Source organism: Centruroides vittatus, unplaced genomic scaffold, assembly GCF_030686945.1.
Source record: "Centruroides vittatus isolate TY-2023 unplaced genomic scaffold, ASM3068694v2 contig_2480, whole genome shotgun sequence".
Classification (NCBI taxonomy): Eukaryota; Metazoa; Arthropoda; class Arachnida; order Scorpiones; family Buthidae; genus Centruroides; species Centruroides vittatus.
In genome coordinates, this window is record NW_027121568.1 from 193,544 (window position 1) to 215,331 (window position 21,788).

The 21,788-nt window shown below is 24.3% G+C and overlaps 2 protein-coding genes across 2 annotated transcripts in view; one reads left to right on the forward strand and one right to left on the reverse strand.

Annotated features, from left to right (window-relative positions):
• The window catches only part of LOC136971373 (bifunctional heparan sulfate N-deacetylase/N-sulfotransferase-like), a 66,822-nt gene that overhangs the window by 31,382 nt on the left and 13,652 nt on the right, over positions 1–21,788 (reverse strand). Inside the window, exons 2-3 of the mRNA XM_067265817.1 lie at positions 2,861–3,199; positions 2,559–2,762 (exon numbers count right to left, since the gene is read on the reverse strand). Coding sequence (XP_067121918.1) covers positions 2,559–2,762; positions 2,861–3,027 — 371 coding nt within the window. The 5' untranslated portion in view covers positions 3,028–3,199. The remainder of the gene's footprint in view (positions 1–2,558; positions 2,763–2,860; positions 3,200–21,788) is intronic.
• Positions 17,781–21,788, forward strand: part of LOC136971370 (cadherin-23-like) — a 132,186-nt gene continuing 128,178 nt past the window's right edge. Inside the window, exon 1 of the mRNA XM_067265812.1 lies at positions 17,781–17,969. Within this exon, the coding sequence (XP_067121913.1) occupies positions 17,954–17,969 (16 nt within the window). The 5' untranslated portion in view covers positions 17,781–17,953. The remainder of the gene's footprint in view (positions 17,970–21,788) is intronic.

Here is a 21,788-nt window from a genome sequence, read left to right on the forward strand (position 1 = left end):
TAACAGAGAGAAAGTATGGCAAACAATCAAAAAATGACTCCTCAAGATTTTTACGTTTAGACTTTGAAACGCCAAGAAATGCAAAAAGATTTGGGGTAATTTCTGTATGTATGGACGTTTGTATTTGTGTTTTTGTGTGTGTGTGTGGAGGGGACTCAATTTTGTTCACCCTGTTTGAAGCTTAATACTGCCCGTGCTTTTTGTCCAAAATTTCTGAAATTTTGCAGGGAGATTGATACCATTAAATTTGAGTGATTAATGGTCAAGGAGATGGGGAGATAAAGAAGATCATGTGTATCTCCATTTTAGCCATTACTTGTTATTAGCATTTACAACTTTTTATAAAACTCATAACTACCCTCAAAATTAAGCTTTTTGCCATTATATAATAATTAAAAATATAAAGATTTTTAATAAAATACGATAATAGATGGTGCCACTAAATGTTGCCAGGAAAGTTAAGCAACTTGTTGCTGGATTTCTTTTCAGATATTTTATGGTTTTCTATTTGAAAATGGAAAATATCACATACAGAATTGACAATTTGATGGATGTTGAAGAATTACAACAAATGTTAAGAGTCAGATGATAAAAAATTGATTATTGAATCTGAAAATGAAAATGATATAGTGGAAGAATAAACAAAAAATTCTAATACTAAACAAGAAATTTCAGTAGTAGTATATTAATGTATACAGTATATAGTCAAAATGTAATGCATACTAATGCAAATATTTGCATATGTATTCACTACTCTCAGTCTATGAACTAAAACATTCGTAAAGTGAGAATATTGACTATATTTGTAAATCAGCTATTGCAGTTTTCACTTCAATTTATTTTTGTGCAAATTTTTTTCATAAAATTCTGTTAAAAATTAATATTTCTTTTCATGCTTTGAAATTAATGTTTTTAATTTAAATTTTTGATAACCAATACACATTTCAAAAGCATTTTTTTATTATTGTATCTAACATACACTGACCTCTGCAGGTTTAACTGGAACAAAATTATGAGAATCATTTAAAACTGCTGACAGACTAGTTCATTTAATAATCACAAACAGCATTACTTGAGCATGCATTCATCTGGATTATCTACATGTAGTTGCTAATGACTCCACTATTTTATGCAAATTTTAGACTTTTTTAGTTATAACCTAGTGTACAGGTAAATTTGTAAAAAAAGATTCAAGTGTCAGTGTATCAACAACACCACCAGTCCAAATTTAATATATGTTTAATTCATGTTTATAAAGCATTATGGACTATTAACAATATGGAAGTCATGTAATTAATGATTCAAGATAATAAGTCAATAGTATATTTATTATGTGATCTCACTTGGTACAGCAAAACCATTATTCTGGTAAGGCTTTAGAACCAAGTATAACAGAGATTTGTTGATCAACCCGTATGAAAAATTTAATTTCCTATCATTTTGAACCAATTAATGTTTTATTCATTCATGATTTTAATTAAAATTATATATAATATTTATGATATTAATAAATCAATTTAATTGCAATTAAATTCAACTGCATCCAACTATAAAATAATTGAAGAATAAGATGTATTGGAAAGATTGAAAAAGAAATTAAGATAATGTAAAATTTCAGATTAAATAATATCTAATTTTTAAAATATTTTCATGATTATATTGAAATCATTTTTATTTTTGTATTTAAAACCCTTTAAGGATTAAAAAAAATACAAGTTCTATTTTAAATGTACATTTAAGCAATTAAATAATATAATTATTTTAAACTTAAAATAAAAAATTTTAAATTTTACTAATTACAAGTCTTTCAATAATAAATCTTCATAAAAAAAAAAAATTTACAAGAATAATTACCTCAAAATGGAATATGAATTTGCTGTTTGAAAAAGAAATTAGAAATTATCTAATTCTTCAAATGTATGTGTAAATATAAAACAAATGACTAAACTAGCACGTATCAGATTAACAACAATTAATACAATATAATGAAAAAAGAAAACTAATTCTCTTAGATTATTTTCTATTTCCTATTTTATCCTTAAAACACACTTTAATAAATTAACTCATCTATTATAAATTTTTCAATTATTAACTACTCACATATAATTTTTTATTTATGTATGAGTATTTTCTAATCTTCCTGATGATTAGAAACAGTAAAATTTAAATAATAATATTGCCGAATACTATAAATTTATAGATAAAATATAAATTTGTTCACCAATCATAAAAACTAATAGAGATTAAATTAAAAAATATAAATAATTTAAAATATATAAATCAATAATTTTTAATTCTGATTTGTATTATGCATCCTCTAATTAAAGATAATTTTAAAAATAAAAAGTTTATAAAGCAAGAAATGTGAGCCAATAATAATAATAAAAAAATATTCTATATATTTATATATTAACAACATTTTTTGATATTTTGCTTTATAAAACAAAAGATAACAATAAAATACATTGTTGTTTTTTTATTTCAAATTTATTTTCCCTTAAAAATAAAATAAAAATGAATTTACCATAAATTGTAAAAATGAAGAATACATCACTTACTTAATGCGGCTTGCTTCCAATATCTCACAAATTTGTCTTCCCAAATGAGAATATTGTGTTTCAACAAATACTAAAACTTTTGAATCAAGCCGTAATTGTGCACTGGAAACATGAGCATTAACTAAAGATGGATGTGTCTGTCCGTATAAATGTTCAGACTGAGAACGGCAATGAAATATTGGCTGTCTTGGTACATGAATAAAACTGAAAGTACATATATTTTTTTTATTGAAAAAATGTAAAAACCAAACTCTTTAAATGTTTTTATAATTTTAAATTTTAAATTATCTAACAGAACTTACCTATGAAAATGAAAACTAGAAAGATAATATGAAAATACAAGTAAAGAAAGAACAGTTAAACTCAGAGCAATCAACAACCAACGTCTGATTGTCGGTTGGTTTACATGACATCTGAATATACCAGTACTCAGCACTTGACGACGACGACAAAAAAGTTCTATCACCATGCCTAAATGTGACACTGTGTGCCACTTTTATAGACCTTTTAAAGTCATTTTATTTTCTTATCAGGCAATTTCACAAAAACTTTCTTGTATTATACGTAAGAATCATTTTGCTCCATTCTTTGTACACTTCTTGAAGTACTGATGATTAACAATAATCATTTTATTAAAGTACCTGAAAAATTTAAATTTATTCATAAAAATTTATATATAATTTTAAAATTAAATATATGATAAATAGTGTTTGTATATTTGAATATATTTTATGAGTATTATAAAATAGTCATCATTCAATAAATTTTAATCTTAAATTTTTCTCCTTCCTTGAAACCATTAGTTTAAATCCTTTAATCATAATATCAAAAAAATAATGTGCATGTGTATGTATTTACTTATTTATTTACCATCATATAACATTTAAATTAAAGGTAAAAAAAAAAAAAATAATATAAATTGCAAGTTTTATTCAACTGAAATAGTTGTTGAAAAAGACAGATTTAATTTAAAATTCTATAGTTAGAAGGCATTATATATAAATCAGTAAAATTACTAATATCTATATTCTTTAACATTTCCATATCAATTCAAACTTAAAAAAATTAAACAAAATAATACTTAAAAAACATCAATATGAAAATTAAATATAAACAAAATTAAAATTTTAAACTCGCCAGTCAGATAGTCAGAACAGTAAAGGAATCAGCCTTCTGCTCTAAGAGCCCAGAATTGAACTCCAGGAAGTTTCCTAGTCTGTCCCAGATATTTTGGACCCCACCCTTCACCACCTAACTGCCCCAATTATGGACCAAGCCAAATCCATGTTGAGTTTGGAAAAAACAGCACACAGAATGGAAAGAGAAAAAGCTTTTTTTAAACTCAGATGTTTAACCACTCATTACTATTGTCAAACAGATTTCATAGAATATTTAAATGTTGTTTCCAAAAATATTAAATAAACTAATAGTGATCTTTTTCTGAATTCTGTCAAAATAATAAAAGCCTATTTAAACGTTATCAAATAATCTAATTTTAACATTAAATATTGACATTGAAATATTTCATTTATATTAAAATAAAATATAAAAAAAAGGAACTATTAAGACTGAAATTTAATAATAATAACTTTATCATCATTAATTTTTCATTTTGTGCTGAAACTAAAGTAAATAAAAAAGAATTGAACATGAATGATTTATCTCAATCTTTCACTAATGAGGTTTTGCTTTAAAATCTAAAAGTGGAATCCCATTTATCTGGCTCAAATGAGTCAGGATCCAATTCGAACAACCAAAAATCCAGAAAAATCATTAACAACATAAATAACACCATTTATAGACTTTTTATTTTATATTTTTATAGTCCAACAGAACAACCACTTTCTTTCCTTTAGATGTCATTTTCATTGTGTTTACTTTATTTCACAAATGTTTGAAGATGAATGAAATTCAGCAAAACAATAGATGCTTTAGGGTGTTGAGTGAATAATAACTTGCAAGGTTACAAACAATAAACTTATTAATCACCACATTGACTGCCATGAGAAGTACGTTTTTATTCAACAGGAAAGTAGCAATTTATTAAAATTGAAAATCTTAATATTTTGTTGAACCTTTTCTAATCTTTTAAGTAAATTCAAAGAACACTCCCTCGGAATTCATAACAATGAACAACATATGCCGATTCATAAGAAACAAATCTATCCTTGTTACACTCAGGCCAGAATGTAATTAGGAATTCTTTGATTTTTTACATTTATAGGTTTTCTGTTTGTCTAACTTTCTGAGACAGAGATTACGTTCTATAATCTGGATAAACCAGAAATCCAGATAAATGGGTTTCCACTGTATATAATATATGATTATTAGAGTAAAACACAAAACAATAACTTATAAAATGTTTTAGAAACAAATTTAAAATGCTTTTATTTTAATTACTTTTACTTTTACCTGAACTTTAAAAATCTGATAAAAGAGGGCTCATAAAAGCGAATAAACTAAAACAAACAGCAATGTGGATTAGTCTCTGTAAACCTTGTGATACCATACAGCAAGCCGACTATATATTAAAATAAATAGGTAAAGAAACAAAACAGTTTTATATCCAATATTTTCTCTTTCTCTCAAATAAGTATTTAAAAAAAGTAAAATGATACTTTTTAAAGACTTGGAAACTTTTGACATGCAAGAAGGACCACGTGTAGTAAACTCTAATTATGACTGCACTTTTATTCCAGTAAACTGATTAAGGATATATGGTCAATACATATCAGTTGACTTATCCCTGGATAGAAGAGACAGAATGAAAGAAATCTAGATAGAATTCTAGCTAGTATTGAAGAAAAAAACTCTAGACTAAATTGACTAGAGAACATTAATTGCAATGTCAATTAACTGGCTATCAAATAAAAATGTTATTCACTATGACCACAAATGCAACAATGCTAACAATGCACAAATGCTTGGAAATATATTCAATTTTAAAATATAAGACACAACAAAAATACTTCACTTTCAGAAATTATATATATTTTCAGTTTAATTATCATTAAAATAATATTTATTACTTTTTTATTATTGAATGTTTAAATTAGTTTTACTTATTTTTTATTACATGTAATTCAAGGTTTTTTTTAAAATCTATCAAAATATCACCAAGAAACTTGAATAGAATACTATTATTTAAAAATTATTTATTTCAATATAAAACAATTTTTATTCATATAAGTAATTAATAAATTAGATGATTTATGATCAAATATTTTATCTGAAATATTTCTTGAAACTAACTACATATATATATCATTTAATTCTAACAAATTTAATAAATTAATAACTTAAAAATATTAATATCTTTATAAACAATAGCTATTGTTAAAAATTATACAAGAAATAAATTAAATATGAAAAATTTCTTAACCTATGAATAAACAATTTATTTAAATTTTCATATATTTGCAAAAATATATTTATCAAAAGGATAGGAGAGAACTTTGTTTATATTCTGGCATGAAAAAGAAAAACTCAAGGAAACAAACACAGCTATTTGACAAGAGCCAGTTCCCCCAATCAGTAATATTGAAAATGATGAATGATTAGACATTGCAATTTTGTAAGAAATACATGCAACTCATTGGCATTTTATAAATTGTTTTTCTTGAAAAAATTCATAGAATAATTGTTTATAACTTTAAATATTTATTTTAATTTTGCTAACTAATATATTTTTTTTTAATTTCAAATGTAATCCTTTGAAGACGTGCAATTGCATTTTAAATTTTCTAATAATAATGATACTTTATATATAAACTATAAGGTATAGTAAGAAAACATCTTTTTCTCTCTTTTTGAACCTAACAAGGTTATTAGAATTTTAACTCATTAATAAAATAACAAACAATTTTAGCAGCTTTAATTCAGACTTACTTTATATTAAATGCATAGTATTTTTTTTTTTTTTTTGAAAATTCAGTTTTAAATGGCAAACTATTAATTTAAACTACATACTGATTAAAAGTGCATTTGTTCCCCTAGAAGAGAGGATGATATGCACGCATCGTTGCTTTACGGTAAAATCCAAACTATCGACTATGGTTCTATTTCTTGAAAAGTTAAATGGTACGAGACCGATTACTTTTAATACAATACAAAATGTGCTACGATTAAACGCATTGTTTTTATCCTATTTGTTTTAATCTGAAACTTTTATTCGTTTGGCACATTAACTCGACGAAAGAAAAAGAAAATTTACGCAAATGTCTTTCATGTAACAATATAAACCTCTCCGGAATTGTAAAGTACACTCCAGAGAGATTGATATTCTGTCTCGAATTTTATTAGTCTTTCAAATTTAAAAGTGGAAAGATCTGTTAAAACCTATAAATTCGATTCTTTTATGTATGTCAGATACTATATTCGTTCGCTAACTTTACTGAATTTTTCACAAACCTAAAAAAAATGACTACTAAAATATTATACAGTTTCAGAAAATCCATAATATACATAACGAAATTAACGATTCTTGTACACTAATTAACCAATTTACAGTTAAGTTATAGGCTCTGATTAAAAAATAATTGAGTTTTAACGGGCTTTTATCGTAAAAACTAACGTAATTTATGCAATATTAACGAGACAAGATTTATTCCTTATCGCTGCTCTGACGTCAAATATAATCAATTTTATCCTTCAGAACTTACTTTAGAGAAGGTTACTGTTGTCGACAAAATATTAAAAATCGTTTTATATAACTATAAAACTATATTTATTATAATAATATTTTATCCCTATACTTACTAATTTAAATTCTATAAAAATTGTCGTTTTGTATTTGTTTGTTTAAGTAAGAAATATAAAACTATAAAAAAAAAACATATTCAATTTTCGCGTAAATTATTTTATATTTTCACGCCAATATAACAAAATCTATTTTCAGCTTTACATGCATAAATATAAACACGACAGGATTAAATACTTAAAAGTTATTACATTTAAAATCAATAATAATATTAAACACGGCTTACACATAAGGAAATTAATCTGATTCATATATTTTTAAGAAATTTTAAACGGATAAAGTTACTAAGCCTATAATAAAACCGGAATTAAATTTTATCCAAATATCGGGATGGTGAAGATGGAGATTTTCTCCTACTGTTTCTTACCTGTCATTACTCCTAATAACAAATCCCGTAACGAAACAACACATGTGGATCTGCACCCAATGACTCACGTATGTGGCTCCAGACTGGCTGTAGCCTAACTGACATCCAATAAGACGAGCCAACCAATAACAGCATTTGAGAATGCGCGATAGTATGAGATAAAATAATATATCGACCATATTTCCATTATTGAGCGTATAAAATGCATAAAAAACATCTTATTGTCATATACTCAAAAACCGTCAGAGAGAGTTTACATTATTGTTGCATAAGTTCTTATAAATCTTTTTTAAATTTAAAAGAATTAGGTATAACACAAGATTTTTAACTTTCTTTTTTTGTTCGAAAATTACAGATTACTTAGTAGAAGATTAAAAGTTATACTTTATTATTTAGATTAGTGTTTAAATACGTTTTTCTAAAATATTTTAACTGGTTATAAACCGGCAAAAGAACGGCTCGAACTTCTTTTTTTGCTGAGGTGGCAGATAGCAGCAAGTCGATAACAACTAGCAGTTAACATCTATTGGTCAAATCCAAAGGGAGAGACTTAGAAGAAAATTCCTCCACTATATAAAAAAATCCAGGACTGTATTTTCCGAAATCTTACTTTAAAAAAAAAGGGGGAGGAAAAAATACATATTCTGATCTATAAACTTAAAAATTACATTTGAGATTTTAATAATAGAAATTATGTATTCTTCATTTAGCTTCTTGTTTGCATATGTATCAAATTATTATCTCATTTTATACATTTTATGTCAAGTTATCGTTTTATTTATAATTTAAAAAAAAAATAGCAAATATAACTTTATAAAGCTAAAATTTACATATTAATATATTTCGATTGAATATAAAAGGGAAAATTAAATAGAGTTTTCTTATTCAAACATCATTTATAAATATTACACCGATGAAATCATTAGCGGAACTTTTAATATGGCTAACACGCGTAATTTTGGAAAAACGAACACGTGCGTGCACACGTACACATACTAACCGTCGCATTAGCGAAATATATATTTTTAATAAATTTTTTTTTTCTTTTGAAATAAATATCCCTAGGAGAAATATTATAGAATTATTTAGATAAACTGGGATTCATACAGTTGAGACAGAAGAATATTAAAACTTAGCTGGAACAATGTATTTCATAACCGGTACGGATGAAAGCACACGACTGGCTCACTCCATTAAATCTGATAAGTTTCTGCTTGTAGGATACCTGCTTACATTTCTTGGATGGAAGAGAAATCAATAAAACGATCTTTTACAATTTATTAATCCGTGAAAATTAATTCCAAAAAGTAAACAATATTACTAAATTATCAGCATTTCTTTGATTATAATTCAAAGAAGTATTTCTTTTTAATTGTGTAATGATCAAATAAAAATAAAAAGTTATTGTATCTTGCTTTTTTTCTTCAAAAAAATTTTTTCTATATATTAAATAAGAATTTAAATACTTTCAATATTCTAAAATTTTATTGATTTTTCTGGAATTTATTATTAAATTTTTCAATCTCGTAGTTATATTTCCTTTACGTATGATTTACTGGCACAAAATATTGTTTGCATCTGATGTTTAAAAGTAGATTTTCCATTTCATAATTTCAAGCAAAAAAAAAAAATGAACATAAACTGTATTATATTTTCCCGAAATTTCAAGATTAAATTTTATCTTGAACTCTAATCTGTAAGTTCATGAATAGTACGTTTCACTTTTCATTTTGGCATTAAAATATAAAACAATTTCTTCAAAATTCTACGTCATTGTAACATTAATTTTATATATTAATCGTAAATCCTAATAATCCTCCGCACTAAAATATTTCAAATTTGATCTCCTAAAGCTTTACAGTATCTAAAAAAAAAAAAAATTAACCGAGTATCACAAATTTTGTAAAAATTCAAAATGAAGACAATAAATAAGCTTATTCTACATTTAAAAAATAATATTATATCCCATATTTTAAATGTCTATTCTAGAAACTTTACTAATCCTGGGCATTAGAGAGTCTGAATGTTCAAATCACGTGACTGAATATTAACAATAGTATCTTTAGTCGTTTTTGTTTTTGTATTGTGTTTATGCAACGGTTACATCCAGTCACGTGGCGTTAAGGTCAAAATGGATGGAGAATTGCGTTTAACATAACGTCATAACTGTACTTGACGTAGCTATTAAAAGGTAAGTACTAGGATAACATTAACGGGGGGGGAAATAAGATCATTAACAGAAATGATATTGACACTAAAAAATAAAAGTCATTTTTCAATTTAATCGTTAACTGATTTAAGTAATCTAACTTTAAAGCATTAAAAAAAATCCTATTGCCGAATTGCTCTTGCCGTTTCGATAAGTACTCCTACGTTAATTCATAACGAATACGTTTACTATTTCTTGGAAATTAACGTGACATGTTAAATATTATGATGGTAAATAATACAGAAATATAGATTTTAATTGCACGTCTTTAAAGTTCATGGTATTATTTTTGTTTTTTTTCTTTAATAGTCAAATGAAAAACAGAAAACTATTCTATTGTAGATTTAAAATCTAGTTTTCTTATATAGTTTTGAGCTCGATTAATCCGATAAAGTGACTAAATTTCATGTAACTATACAAACTAGATTTTTAAAGTTTTTTTTTTAATACAAGAAATATCGTTTTGTAATAAAAAGTCAAATTTTATCTTCATAAAACTTAAACTTGATAATTTAATTATATCTAATCGTTTACGATCCAAACAACTTAAGATTATAAAATATATATATATATATATATTAGATATAAAAATAGAATCAAAATAAATAAGCTGAAAATTCTATTACCGCATGACTTCTATACTAGTTTGATGTGATTGTAAAAATAATTCAATTCAGCTTTATAACTGAAAGTCCATTCTAAAATAATTTTTGAACTTCTACTACTGGATAACATTTTTTACTCTACTATATTGAAGATATGAATCTATTTTAAAATAAAAAAATAAAAAAAAAGGTTGAAAAATTAAAGATGGCATTGAAAAGAACATTTTCTCTTCAATACATAACATTTCCATCAAAATAAATCGAACTTTATCGCAATTTTGCTATTTTTAAAATTACATTCGATAAATAACTCGATAAACGTAACAAAATAATAATAATAATAATGATAATAGTATCAACATTAGTTAGATGCCTTTTACAACATTGTACCGCTAGAAAAATACAGATTATATTCAGGAAAATACAGATTATAACTGAAAGCCCGACATAAATGAACTAGAGGATAAAAAAAAAATGATCGAACAGCAAAATCTCCAGAAATACATTTCTAAAGCACTCCTATTTCATAGAAAATGCGGATAAAAAGTCCACAAATATCTGACATACTCTAGAGACTATCGCCTATTATAAGTTTGAAACTCTCGCAGCTCTTGTATTAGATGAGAAATGACATGCGACTGAAAGCCATTGCTTATTTTCAGACTTCAAAACTTAAATATATATTTATATATATACATATTTTAATATTGCATTTCATTACTTCCCATAAAATACAAAAGATTTCGCACGGTGAAACTCATCTTAGAAATGAGCTTTACGGTCTAATAACATCCAATCAGTTTTATGGAGGATAAAACGGTATAAAAATAACGCGAAAAACAAATGATGAAGTAACTGCATTAACAGAATAGCAATAAAAACACTATTTGGAACCGGGGGTGATATATTTGACAAATTGTGACAGAACACGACAGGCGGGTTTTATCTTCGCATTTTTATAAAGTGGATCATAAATATTGATATCAAATTCTTATTTTATTCAGTAATATTTCACGCAATAATCCTGGGCTACTGTATGTTGAATTTTGAACCAAGTCTATTACACGAATATAAAAGCAGTAAAAAGGCAAAAGTATATACATGGTTGGGTACTAAGATATCTACAATTACAGTTTAGGACACTTTTGAAAGAAACGTTAATTTCGTCAAAATTAGCCTCAAAATCTTTATTCAAATGCTTTGAAAGACTTCGTTTAATATTAAAAGGAAACAACAAGAGGAAAAAAGTAACAACTAAATCCTCCTGATAATGAATTATCTTTATAGGAGAGTTGACAGATTAAAAAAGTAAAAGGAAACGAAATTCCAGTTTGCCTGCTTATGGACTAAATGATTTCTATCGAAATAAATCATCGTTATAACAGAAAACTAATACTCACCCGTTATCATTATAAATATAAATTGCACTTAGTTGCTATCTAAAAAGAAATTCTTGATTCGTACAGACTATCGCCGTTAAACTTAGTTGTGTACAATAAGGAAAAATGCTACACAACGTAATAAATATTTAATTCGTCACAAATAAAATGTCGTTAAGCGTTATATCATTATTTTGAGAACATCTGTTACAGTCTATTCGTATGCCAGGCAAAGGTATTATAAAAGGTATGATTCTCTGTTGTAACTAGGATTGAGAAAACTTACTATAACAGAAAATTTTAAGTAATAAATAATCATTATCGTAAAAATGGTGAAATTTTGACTTTCCAAGTTTTATTACATCAGTTTTTGTCACAAAATAAGTTTTACGACTTTGTGGTGATTATGTATCTACTTTTTCTGTAATTTCATTGTTTTATTGAAAGTTTCCTTAAAAATTAAAATCTTATAATTTGATTTACTAATGAATAGTACTAATGAAATTACGACTTTTATATTTATTGAAACGGTTGTATGATTATATCATAAACAATGTTAAACAACCATTTCGTGTTTTATAATTAATGCAGGAGAGAAAAAACGATAATTTGTCATTCCACTATTTTATTAGTAAATATAATCTCTTTTGTTACAGACGTTCACTTTTTATAGCAACATAATTAAATATATAATATATAATGTAAGTAAAATGAACATATATCTTCACTTTTTTAAGTGAACTATCGACTAATCGATTTGATAATGATACTCCAGAGATACAAAAGTATCACACCCAAAATCGTCTACATCACAAAAATCTTAGCTATCACCAAAAAATACATAAAATATACATAATTTAACATAGGCAAGTAACAAAAACATATATATCGTATTTACTCGCATATAAGACGAGGTTTTTATTCATTTTTCATTGCTTCAAAAACCTAGGTTGTCCTATACGCGCGAATTCTTTGCGTTTTTGCAATAATTTTTGTTCCAATTTTTTACCAGATGCTCACCCTCTAGTGTTTAAAAACAAAAGTATTTTATCTTTTCAATCGTTCTTATGTATTGTCGCGAGTAAAGATGAATAGCAATAGGAAAAGCAAAGCTTTTGAATTGAATTCCAATTTGAAATTCCAAAATCACACGGGAGCTCGATATAAGTTTTAATCCATTCCCACGTGAAAACAGATGATTATTTGGAAATCAGAATTCGGAGAAACTCATAAGTGTAAACGACGGAGAGTGGATTCGACTGTTGAGAATTAGCAAAAAAAAAAAAAAAAAAGATTCCCGATTGTCCAACTTTACATGTAGAAATTATGTTGTCGATTTAACAAGATTTTTCCTTACAGTTTAAAATGCCAGTAATTTTTGTGGGACAATGAGTGCATTTACGTGCATTTGATATTTTATTTGTGATTAAACGAAATAAAATTAAATTGTATTAATAAACCTAATTTTCTTTATTTTGATCTTTAAAGTCACACCTCGTCCTATATGCGAGATCGTCTTATATGCCAGTAAATACGGTAATTATTAAATTCTTATAATTTAAACATTAAAAACATTTAAAATGTATTAAAATTGAAATATTGTTTGTTTGAATGTTTTCTTAAGATTAAAATACAACTAAAATTTAAACAGATTTTATCAGAATTCTTAATTTATAAATATTGCTTAGTATAATTAGTATAATGAATTTAATGAATTTATTTTATATATAATAAATTCATTAAATTATTATACTGTCTAGATATTTTTCATGACAGTTCCTATTCTTTCTCTGATAAATAAATAAAAATAAAATATTAAATACTACTAACTAATGCTTATGATTTATTAAAATATTTCAAAAGTAACAGATTATTTATTTCACTTTTTTTATACCTTTTGAAGCAGTTATAAAGTTATATGTAGTAGTAATATTTGAAACAAAATTTAATGTTTTAAAAGTTAAAACAGTAATAATAATTATTATAATATTTTTCTCAAATTAACTTATGTTACTTTATCAATTAATATAAATAATTTTACATTTTTAGATCAGTTGCTTAATCTTATGATTTATATTCTTTGTTAAGATGTATGACTTAAATAATTAAGATTTTAAATTTACTAATACAGTATCTTATTTATATATACAGTACATATAATATATCAATATAATGCATAATAAACATGATGATATCCATTTTTTATTAGATTTTAATGTAATATTATAAAAAAATAAGTATATAAAAATAACACAGATATGGAAAGCAGGATTAAATTCTGCTTAAGAACTATCTTCAGAATAAAGTCCATTTTTCTTCGTTTTTGATCGAAAGTTCTTTCCAACTTTGGATAGAAACTATTCACCTGAAACTTCCTATAAATCTTATCTAAATTAAAATTATATTATCAGATATCAATATATTTTTCAAAAAATTGTAAACATACATTTACATATATTTGAAGTTCACTAACTTTTAATTCTAATTTATTCTCTGGTTAAATAATTATATTTTGCCAAAAATAAATTCAATTAACAAATATACCTTATAAATTATAATTTAATGTAAAACATTACAACAAAAATTGGATATAAATTCATTTTGTGAACAAAGATTAAAATAAAAAACTAATTGTGACGTTTCAAATTATTCTAAACACATTAGATCATTTAACACTGAGTAATTGTGCAAATTATGTTTAATTATTAGTAAATAAAATTTATTTAATTCCTTTATATATATATTTAACAAACTTATCAATTTTATAATTAATTTAGTATTTAATTTTTAAAAAATTCTAATTTTCAACAATAGTACCAAAACACTTTTTAAATTCGGACAAATTTTTTTGGCTATGTTTAAAGACCTTCCTTGGATTTGTCTTAATAGAAAATTGAAAAGAATTAAAATTTTATTCCTTATTTGTTCTTTAACATATTGTGATGTTGTATTAAGAGCAACCTAAGCCACTAGAATTAAGCTACCGTTATTACTTCTGAACCAAGTTGGTTTGATTACACTATAGTAATTTATAATAAATTTTAGAATTTTTAAAAAGTTTTCTGGGAAAAACATTTTTGAAAAGTCTGAGTAACTGTTTTAATGCTTTTATGCTTTGTTAATTTTTAAGCTTTCATTATTGATTAACAACATATTCAATCACACTTCTTTATAAAGTCTAATACAATCAATTAAATGGCAAAACAATTAAGACTTTTCTAGCATAAAAATCAGTTATCTAGATATGGATCTTCAAGAGAGTCTGAGAAACAAGCAGCTGGGCATGTTTCCCTGAAAATGCATATTCAAGTTCTCTTCCTTTCCAACTGACTATTTTTCAAACTTTTTTACTGACATCTCTTTATTAATTTAAACTTCAATATATCAGCATGTTTTAAATTATGTCATAACTTTTCTAAGAGATATAAGCAAAATGTTCAAACTAACAGAAATTGAAATGTTTCCTATTGAAATAAACTGTAAACTGTAAATAAATAAAATATAAATACAATGTGTAAAAATTCTACATTTTTAGATAAAAATTATAAAGATAAAATAAATATGTAAATAACGGTATTAGAAATAACTATCTCATATTTACTTCTTTTAAAAAATTATTGTATTTTCAATTTATTTTTATATTAAATCAAGTATTTCATTTTTTCACAATCATAATGTATTAATTTATCTTCATATATTCAAATTCAACATATTCTATATGCATTTTCTTTAAACATATTATAATAGAGTATTTCAATTCCTGTTAGTTTTACTAAATTAAGTATTCAAATTCATTAATTTTTGCATGTCTTTCAAAGGTATTTAATTTTTTAATAAATATATATTAAACACACAAGAGCTTTCAATCATTTTAAAAGTTCTCAACTCAAAGAAATTTTTTTTTTCTTAAATATTCTGTATTATTAATATCCTTTGCTACATTATAATTTTTTTTAAATCTTAATTTAAAATTTCCAAATAATTTCCTTTCTAATTTCAATAATTGCTATTATATATATAAAAAAAAATCTTTATTATAAAAAGATCTGAAAATTCAAATCACATCTTTCATTGAAGTCATTATTTTAATATCATTTTTAAAAAATGTAGTGTAACCATTTATTATTGAGTGTGAAAAAATTTTTCCATTTTTATAGCAATAATATATATATACTATTTAGTAATATTGAAATATGTGATTAACACTAATAAAATTTAATCTTATTTATTGAAATACTGTAAATACATAAAAACATAAAAGCATATCATAAAAATAATTTTATAGTTTATTTAATAATTACATATAACATAATCTCATTTAAATTAATAGCTGAGAAAAAACCTGAAACCTCTAATCTCCTGGAAACTAGCCCAGCTGCAGGTTTCTCAAAATTGTTAAGACCTAAAATGCAACAAGATTATATTTGCTCTTTTAAAAAGTATTTATGTGTTTATTTAATAATGATGTTATACAAACTGTCCAAATTCAAACGAATAATTTCAGGCTTTAATTATAAAAAGATTTTTTAACAAGAAAGTAAAATCTAAAAATAATCAAAGATATGTTTTTTCATTAAAGTCTTCAGTATCAACATATATGACAAATCAATTTTTTAAAAATAAAAATTAATAAAGTTTATTTAATATATTACAAATATATATATATATATATATATATATATATATATATATTTCTATTTTTATAAGAAAATATAAATAAAAATGCTTCATCTTCTGACAGAATACATAAAAGAAAAATAACATTTTCTTCAAAATAGTTCAATCATAACAAATTAAAACACAGATATTTTTAAATTTACCATTAAAAAAAAGCAATCAACCTTTTATGCAAAAAATAAAATCTAAAATATATTTTTTAATTTTCTTTTTGCACCTAATAAATTAGCATTAATTATATTGATTATTTTAATATTTAATATTCAATTTTTAATCATTACAAATACATGATTAAAATGAAAAATTTTCCACATTCTTTCAGAAATAAAAATGTATAATAAATAGGTTTTTTTCTTAGAATACAGAGGATTTCATTTCAAAGGAAAACATTTAAATTTTTAATTTATTAAAATTAAACATAGAAGTATTTATTTTATACATTTTATTACTGTTAATTAAACACTAATTTTTTATATGTATTTATTGAAAAACTAATTACTATAGATTTTTTGAAAATAATACTTTCAGTCTAAAGTGGAATACTGCCAATTTTTAGAATCTTTTTAATAAACAACAATATAATTATTGTTTACAATTTCAATAAGGCTATTTATAAAACACTGATATCTTTTCATTTTTAATTTCTTCATTGTTTTTTTTATATTTTTGTGAATTATATCTAATTTTATTAAAATTACATGTTTTAAATGTATTCTAGAAAAATGATTTTCATAACATCACAATATTTTATTTTTAACACAGATTCTTATTCAACACATTTTACAAAAAAGTACATTATACAAAAATAACAGGATATATAAAATCAATCAATTGAAAATGAAAAAATGATGTTACCTAATGATATTACCAACTCTAGAGATGCTACAGTACATAACTATCATAAACATCCCAATTAACTATGATTCTATAAATTTTTTAATTATGATAGATTAAGTTAAAAAATTACTGTTTTAAAAGTTAGTCAATAATAAAAAATATATAATATTCTATAACACATTCTATGTTATATAAAAAATGTGAACACAATAATTAATTATAGATTTAAGAAAGTTTTTATTGAATAATAATAAAAACGCAAATATATTACTTTTTGAAGAATAAAATTATTTACATAACATAGAAAAGATTTTGCTCTTAAAAATTAATATTCAATAGAAATATTACTAAATTTATAATAATTATATTTTTGTATTTATATTTCAGTGATGTAGCTACACAGGATGGCAGGGACAGTGTCTCCCACATCTTTCTGCTCCTCACTCTGCTGGCCTGTACTGATGTCCCTCAAGCTTGAAAAGTAAACAATGTAAAAGAAGTCACAAGCAGTTACTACTGAATGAAACAGACGAAAATGGCACATTAGACTCAAATACTGGCTATGGGAACAGCCAAAGGTACAGAAAAATAAAATTTAATACTTATTTATGTTCATCCTTTTTTTTTATTCGTAATGTTATATGTATCACTGGTTACTAAGTTTCTCTTTCTTTGTTGGATTACTAGTGTTGTTCTATGTAGTATCACTGGTTTGCATATAACATGCAAGGGGTTGCTATATCAATATAGCAGCTTCCTGAACAATAATGATCACAATATTAGTGATCTTCAGCCGTTATGTTTTTGCAGTAGCCTACCTATCTATGCTAAGTCTACGCAAGCTATCAACAATGTCAGTGACCACACTCAACGTCAATGGGCAAACTAGGCAAATTTTCATAAATGAAAATAGCAAGCAGTAAAACTATTGTAGTAATATAAATGAAATTAAACTGTCTTAAATAAAATTTAAACACATTCAAAAATTTCTTCCCACTTCTAATAGGTATGGCATTTTAAAAACAAAGTTTTATGTAGGGGATAAGGAGCATCAAATGCATAACTTGTCCCAGACAAAATAAACTCTAGACCTGGCTCTGACCACTCTCAGAAATTTCTAGTTACATTTCTGTTTTATATAAGTTGTGCATACAACACACACAAACAAATTTTTTAGCATTTTATTTATAACAAATATAAAATTTTAAGTTTTTTAAGCAAAGGCCTACATTTACCATTTCAAAACATGTTTGCAAAAAGAAATAATTCCATATTGTAATTCATAATATAATGCCATAAACTTAAATTTAAAACTCAAGGGTTCATTCTACAAAAGCCTGATTACAAAACTCCAATCTGTGTGTTAGTTTATAATATGAAAACTATAGTCGATATCACTTTAAAGAATGAAGAAATGCAAAAGCTACTATACTAGTCATCAATCTAGATGCCTTCACGTATTACTCTTAATCAATCATTAAGTACTCTTACATTTATTTTAGGTATTTATTATTTTCAGTATTATTAAAGGATGCAATTCACAAACACAATATATACAGTACATGAATTCTTTACATTTAATCTATTCTTTTGTCTGTTATAATTTAAATTAATTAATTCTAATAAAAAAAGCCATAATAAAATCTAATGTAATTAATTTACAAAATCAATTCGTTAGTTCTAAGAATGAAGGCAGTAGATGAAAGTTTAATCAAAAAGTAATCATCAGACTGGAAAAAAACCATTATGAAATAAAAAAAATGGTTGGAAATATGTTTAACATATAAATTTAATTATGACAAGTTAATAGATGTAAAGTTAAACAAGATAAATCAAAAGATGCTTAAAATTAGACAAGGATTTTATAATTAACACATTGAGAATAATCTCTAAATTGAAATCATTAAACTATTGTTAAAATATAACGTTATTTTTATTCATGTGTCAAATAAAATTGAATATAAATTGCAATAATTCAATCAACATAATCATTATGTAATCTCATTAAAATTTAGAAATTTGATATTAGAATATTATAACTACAAAAATTAAAAAATATTATTTTAAAAAATTAAGAAATTAGGCTTACTGTATTTTAGTATAAGGGGAAAAATATATTGTGTTATCAAGGAGGAATTTTCACATTTACTGTACTATTTTAATAAAATTTCATTAAATTTGTCTAAAAGATATATGTTGGAAAAAAATATGAAATACAGTAGAGCATCGATTATCCGACCCCCGATTAACTGACTTATCAGTTAACCAACCGCGTTCTAGTCTGCAAATTCAAATGTCTGCTAGTGATGTGGTGCTACAATATTTGGTTATGTCTTGGATACTTTAATATTATTTTTGTTAAATTTTTGCATGTTTTAGCTGGCAGCACTGGCTCGAAAGGGAGGCTAGTATTTAAACCAGGCCTAATACACTATACTAATAATGTATTTTTTCATACTTTTCGGTTATCCGACTTTTCAGTCATCCGACCAACCCCAGTCCCCAATTAAGTCGGATAATCGATGCTCTACTGTATTCATTAATAATTAAATTATTATTAAAGGGCAATTACAAATAGAGTTACTTAAATCACTAATTATAATATTTTTTTATGTCTAAGAGTGACTTGCCAATGTACAGTACCATCTACGAGTTATTTAAAGTTGGATTTACACATAAGCTAGATAAATCATAGCTTAGAGGTTTTTATTGATCAGCCTCACCTTAAATTTTTTTTATTGACAATATTTTTGAGGAAATTTTCAATACTTTGGCTCAGGGCTACTTTACACAAATCTAGTCCTGAATTTGTTTTTATGCACTAAATACAAATATTATATTTTAGTGTTTATAGTTTTAAAGTTATGAATAAAAAGTTTATGAGTAAAAGTTTACAATATGCAAATAAATCATTATTTGTAGAAGATATGAATTCTTTGTTTTTGATTTGCATTAAATCATCTAAGAATGCTATTTTTTCTCAATATATATATATGGCATTTTTTAAAAAATTTTTTAAAGTTGTATACCACTGGAAAAATAGAGAAAAATGAGTCAAACTGATGCAACTAGTTAGCCAAATATTCAAAGAATGATGGTCAAGATGATAGATACAATTTCAGGAAATAGCCAATTTGTCCAAGACACTATCCTGGAATCACATCACAAGATAATCAAAATCTATCTGCAACTGTCAGGTGCCATTAAAGATTAATATATTCAATTTGTCTGTATTCATCAATATGAACAATTTATGCATATATACATATTTATATATTAACTGCATTATAATATATATATATTCATCAAATAATTTTGAATTATATTATATTTGTTTAATGATTTCAATTTACAGATTATTCATCGATATACTTAAAAAGATATATATATCTTTTTAAATGAATTATGAATTTAATCAATTATATTCTGGTTTATTAGAGAATTAAAACAATCATAATGGGACTTGTTATAATTGTTATAACAAAATACAGTTGATTTTGAAGAGTAGAGATTAGTCTTAACTTTAAACTGTGAGTTTTAGAATCTTTTCAAATTCTATTATTAAATATTTAACCATGAGAAAATAATTCTTATCATTTATTTAATTTTTGAAATTCTTATAATTATTTAAAAATCAGGGAAAGAAGAATTACTAAGAACTTAATGGAGTTTAGCAATAACAAGAAATAAAAGAGAAAGTATCAAAAGCATACAACAGTAAGTAATGTATTATAGAGATCAGAAATGTGGAGATAGATGAAACAAAGAAAAGATTTGAATTCTGAAAAGAGATGCTCTTAGATGATTATGTAGAATATTCTTTATTCAAAAGAATAAGAAATGAAAAAATAACAGAATGATGGATATAGAAGAGAGAATAGTGTAAGAAATACAGAGGCAATAATTGATATGATACATTCATATGAAAAGAGTGAAAGATGACTACTATATTTTCCTAGACTTGTCATGAAACAAATACCATCAGAGATGGATAAGAGGAAAACATGATGCTAAAAGGATGGAATTGAGCAAAAGAAACTCGAACAATAAACATTCCTCAACAATATACTTTTCTATTGTTCATTATGAACAATGAAAAAGGTATAAAGAAATTAGAGTATAGTACAGTAGTGTATATAAAATATATGTATAGTATAAATTTTTGTTCTTAGATAATTAAGAAATAAAATATCATAATAAAAATCTTGAAAAAACTACAAATAGCAATGAGATAACTGATAGTTCTCCTATAATGATAATATGTATGATTATTATTTGCAAATTATTATTATTGTAAACAATATTCATGATCATTTACTGTTTGAGATAGCAAATTATGAAAAGCATTTTATGAATCTAAAACAAATCTAAACAAAGCTCGACTGAATTTATTAGAT